Source organism: Hipposideros armiger, unplaced genomic scaffold (assembly GCF_001890085.2).
Source record: "Hipposideros armiger isolate ML-2016 unplaced genomic scaffold, ASM189008v1 scaffold_918, whole genome shotgun sequence".
Taxonomy (NCBI): Eukaryota; Metazoa; Chordata; class Mammalia; order Chiroptera; family Hipposideridae; genus Hipposideros; species Hipposideros armiger.
Genome location: NW_017732268.1, coordinates 477,414 through 482,290, shown reverse-complemented (window position 1 = coordinate 482,290; position 4,877 = coordinate 477,414). Strand labels below are relative to the sequence as shown.

Sequence of the window (4,877 nt, the reverse complement as noted above, 5' to 3'; positions counted from 1 at the left end):
AAAAAAAGATGTTTACTGCTTTAGTGTGGAACATTGTCTGGAACCAGATGATGTAAATATTGTTGTGTACAGTTCAAAAATAAAATGGTATTTGGGACCTTTATTGGGATAAATTTTTATATATAATTTATGGGGGTTCCCCTCCCCCCCAAATGTAAAGAACCCTTTAAAAATGTGTTAAGAGAGTATTTTTTGGTATGAAAGGGTGAAGGGCCTATAATCTTTCAGTAATAGATTTAGACATAAGGCCTTAGCCTGTGTGGGAAAGGTGTGTACAGCACTCAAAGTTGCTAACATCACTTCCTTACTTTTGGCCAGTGTTCTTATGGCATTTCGGAGCATGGCTCTGATAAGACAATGGAGGGTTCCCAATAGCATAGCATGCTGCCATCCTAACAGACTGCCAAAACTGACAATCAGAGATTCATTAAAAAATCTTGGTCAATAAATTGATTTCACATATCCTTTATCTTCTAAGAGTTTGTCACAGAACTTTAAAACCCAATATTTCCTTCCCAGTTATTTTTCCTTTTGGTTTAAATAGTTAAGACATTGTTCATAATTAGTGCATTACATTTGATTGCAGACACATTATATATGGCACTTCTGGCCTATAAATCTCTAGAATTCTGTGAATTTCAACATTAGTTGAAGTAGCCCTTCAGTTATATATACATTTGTTGTAAATATGTAAATATATTTTTACTTTAGGTAGTCTTCCAAAATATAAAGCACTCCCAGTTAGGTAACAGTGAGTTTGAGTTGTTGATAAAATGTTGAAAATGTTACATGTTTGATTTTATACAACAAGCTTATTAAATATATTTTTGTGGAAACTACATGTGTCTTGTTTGAGTTCATGTTTTATACTTGGTGCTATAGATACTTGATTTATCCATTCAGAAGACCCATAGGCAAAGGAAGCAGTATAATAAAAGGGGTATTTAAAAATGAAAATAAGGGCCGGCCGAGTGGCGCGATGGTTAAGAACTGGCTTGGGACACCAGAGGGCCCCGGTTCCGATCCCACATATGAGGGCCAGTGACACTGCCCTCTTCAGCTAAGATGCTGAACANAAGACTCCCAAAGATTATGGCCCGTTTCATATCTGGTTCTATGAGCTAGCTATAAAACTTTAGGAAACTAGAGACTGTTTTTTTGTTTGTTTAGATAGGTAAGAATTCTCACAGAATGGGCCAGACTAGAAAAAGAGAGCAAGTACTTATTTATTGCTTAAAAACTTAAGAGGTTTAAAAAAAGAAAACAAAATAAAAAAGCTTAAGAGGTCTAGAAACCTGCTTTTTTAGTTGCTCCTAAATTTTTATCCCTGAAGAGTATGGACATGGTTAATATTGTTCTATCAACAGAGGGTGAGCTGTTATCTACGAGTTAGATAATGAAGAATCAATTACTTATCAAAAAGAGGTTTTGGAACAAAAAGAGGAATATATTAACTTGCTAATATTCCTTACACACACCCCAACACCAGTCGCCAACAGCATTGTGACATGGACTTTATTGCTATGGCTTGGTGATCTTGCAGTGTCACCATTGACCCAGCTCGGAGTGTAGTGGAAAGAGTGGGCACACCGTTATCGGGGCAGGTACAAGGGACTTAGACTACATTATGATACCTGGAGGTGGGAAAAGCAGCACTGGGCTCCTAAAGGCAGCATCCATTGGAGTGTGAACGTGTGTTCTTTTGGTAGCATTACAGCAATTGCTGTTGGCATATATGGGTTATTGTAAATAGTGTTTGAATAGAATACTGCCCTAGGAAAAACAGCAAAAGAGGTGCTATAAGCATAGGCTACTGGAATGGTTTACAACCAGCTTCTGAATGGTTTACTTGTGTATTTAGAGTGTAAGTGGCTGAAAGTTAAACTTAGGGAAGCAGACTATTTGGCTAGTTAAGAAGGAAAGAATGGAAATTATATACTTTTTGTTAAAGAAAAAAGCAGGCATATTTGGATGTATTACAGGCAGAAGGGAAGTAACTATATAGAAACACCAGGGGCAAGAATTTGGAATGGAAATTGGCACATTGCGTACTTTTCTCATCAATGCTTTTTCCTTAGAGTGCTTTTTCTTCTTCCCAAAGGATTTTCTCTAAAGTATTCTGATTTTGTGGCCTCTATTATAATCCTATTCTTGATGCTAAATGCTGTGATTGGGAAGCCAGAAAATTATCTGAAGCTTTTTCTCTTTTCCCTTTTTTTAAAAACTTGGATGCTTATAGAGAATATTTATGTCTTAAAAACAAGTATGTTTACCCATTTATTCTTCTCTCCTTTTTCCTTTCTAGAAAGTACACAAAGGATAAATCAGCTGTAATAATAATGTTCTGATGGTTTACCTCCTGGCATAAATTTAAGCATCTTGAATCAGTAGACATTGCTGAAATGTCTTTGCTATGGAATTCAGACTCGGGAAGATTAAGATTTTTTTTTTTGTTAGGAATTATGGATTTGTCACAAATCAGTAAAATTTTAAGCTAATGAATGGCAGAGGTTCTAGAAAACACCTTACAACTGTTTGTTCAGGGAGGCTCATTCAGTATTTCTTGCAGTATTTCCCCAATTTATGTTGGCAAGTTGGAGTTTCCCACTGAAGAGACAATAGTTTCTACCAAGTATATCTATTAGTAAATTTACAGCACTCATTAACTAATTAAATGAGTAAAATTGGGATCCAACAAGATATATTTACCTTGTGGCTTTACATATTGTGCTCCTGGTATTTCTAGTACATACAGAAGTTATACAGAAGTGTATGTCTATGTGAGCACAGTACGTGGCTCGCACTGGCTGCTCAGTGTTTGTTTACTGTTTTTCTTTTTTAAAAGCCTTTTAAAATTTACATTAGACAGGTGATCTTTTTGGAATAAGATGGTAAATGAATTACCAAAAGACCATTGGGTAGGAAATATTATAAACAATCATTAAAAATAAATGTACTAGAATTTATCATCAAAGCTCATTATTATGTTTGCTCTGCAATATGATTTGAGAAGTAAAACTTCAATATCATATCGGTATATGCCCTGCTCTATCTTGTTCAAGTTCTTTGTCTAGTCTTAGTAGGTATTAACATTTAAAACTATTAATCAAGCATCTTGGTCCATAGTTCTCTGCCTTTCTGATCTTTTAGTTACAAACAATTTTACAAGAGATATATAGCCTCTTTGGGTTTCTGTTTTTTCATCTGTAAAATGAGAAATTGGATTGGAGTGCTGTCTTCAGGCGTCTTTCAATTCAAAGTGTAAATTGCCGCTTCAGTAGTTTGTGTCATACTTTCATCTCAATATGTGATCTGCCTACCATTGCAGGCCTTCTGAGATACCTACATAATCTTATAGGAGTCCTTTCCCACATTGTGGAGTCTTCTACAGTCTGCTTATTCTCTCGTTTTGAAAAAAGTTTGAGCTTTCCTTTCTGCTTGAGTTTTTCTGTTGTATGGGTGTTTGTTTGTTTGTTTTTTAAAGGCTTTACTGGGGAAAGGGAACAGCCAAGCTTAGTTGTGGAGGACGCAGCTATCTCAGCTCCAAGTCCAGTCGCCATCCGGCCGCCTGACAGCAGCTTGAGGCCACTCAGCTCAAGGTGCCGTGTTCAATCTTAGTTGCGGATGGGCGTAGCCCCACCATCCCATGCAGGAGTTGAACCGGTAACCTTGTTGTTAGGAGCACATGCTCTCACCAGCTGAGCCATCCTGCCACCTGTTGGCAGCTTAGTGGCAGCTCAGCTTGGGCGCAGCTCACTGGCCTATATGGGGATCGAACCAGCGACTGTTGCTCAGAGCTCGCACTCTTAACCAACTGAGCCATTTGGCCGGCCCCATGTTTTATTTTTTTAAATATTGTATTCTCAACATCAGGAAAACTCAACCCATGAATGGTGGTTCCTCTTCATTCATCTTTCTGTTTAGTTCCTTGTTTGCTGTAGTGAACAGCATTCCTCAAAAAGCTCTATCAACACTAACGACACAAATGACCTAGCACATTTTTATGTATTGTTAGCAGGTACAATGTGGTCTAAAGTATTCTTAAGTTCCTGACAATTAACTTTGGCTGTACTTATGAATAGCATAGAATGTATTCTTCAGAAATTATAGAGCCACAGTGGTTTGAAATCTGTGTTTATCAGTCTAATATTGTTAATATTAGAATAATTGATTCTTAAGATTGAAATGAAATGAAATAATGTTAGCAGTTTTCTCATCTCTCTAAAAAATAGTATATTTAAATAGCAGTTATTTTTTATTACAGCTTATGGTTAGTTTGGTTTTAATAGAGTTGCAATTATAAAAATAACTGGTTTATTGCCCTAATTACATATTTATGTATGTGTTCTGAACATATGTATGATTGTGTTTTGAAATAGATATGACCACATTCTGAAGTGGGAACTGTTCCAGCTAGCTGACCTGGATACATACCAGGGAATGGTCAAGTTGCTTTTCATGAAAGAACTGGAAAAGATTGTCAAAATGTATGAAGCCTACAGACAGGCTCTTCTCACAGAGTTGGAAAACCGCAAACAGAGGCAGCAGTGGTATGCCCAGCAACATGGCAAGAATTTTTAAGTTAATTTTTAAAAAATAAAATTTAAGTTTTATAAGGGCTTTAAAATATTTTCACAGATAAAAAACTGCAAACAAGTACTTTGGTTAATAAAGGCAGCTTACTTTTTGGAAATAATAAATTCTAATTTTACATGTATTTTGTTATTAAAAATACTCTTAATGAGCAAAAAAAAAAATGAATTTATCATTTTAAGAGCCAACATGGCAAAAACTTCTAAATGCTGAATGTTAGGAAACTGCTTTGAATATTTTCAATGGAGACAAACGCAGCAAGAAATCTCATAACTAGAAATGAT

At 35.9% G+C, this 4,877-nt stretch overlaps 1 protein-coding gene across 1 annotated transcript in view; it reads left to right on the top strand.

Annotated features, from left to right (window-relative positions):
• The window catches only part of SAV1 (salvador family WW domain containing protein 1), a 29,809-nt gene extending 24,938 nt beyond the window's left edge, over window positions 1-4,871 (top strand). The window contains exon 5 of the mRNA XM_019630500.1: window positions 4,380-4,871. Coding sequence (XP_019486045.1) covers window positions 4,380-4,581 — 202 coding nt within the window. The 3' untranslated portion in view covers window positions 4,582-4,871. The remainder of the gene's footprint in view (window positions 1-4,379) is intronic.
• The last annotated feature ends 6 nt before the right edge of the window (window positions 4,872-4,877 follow it).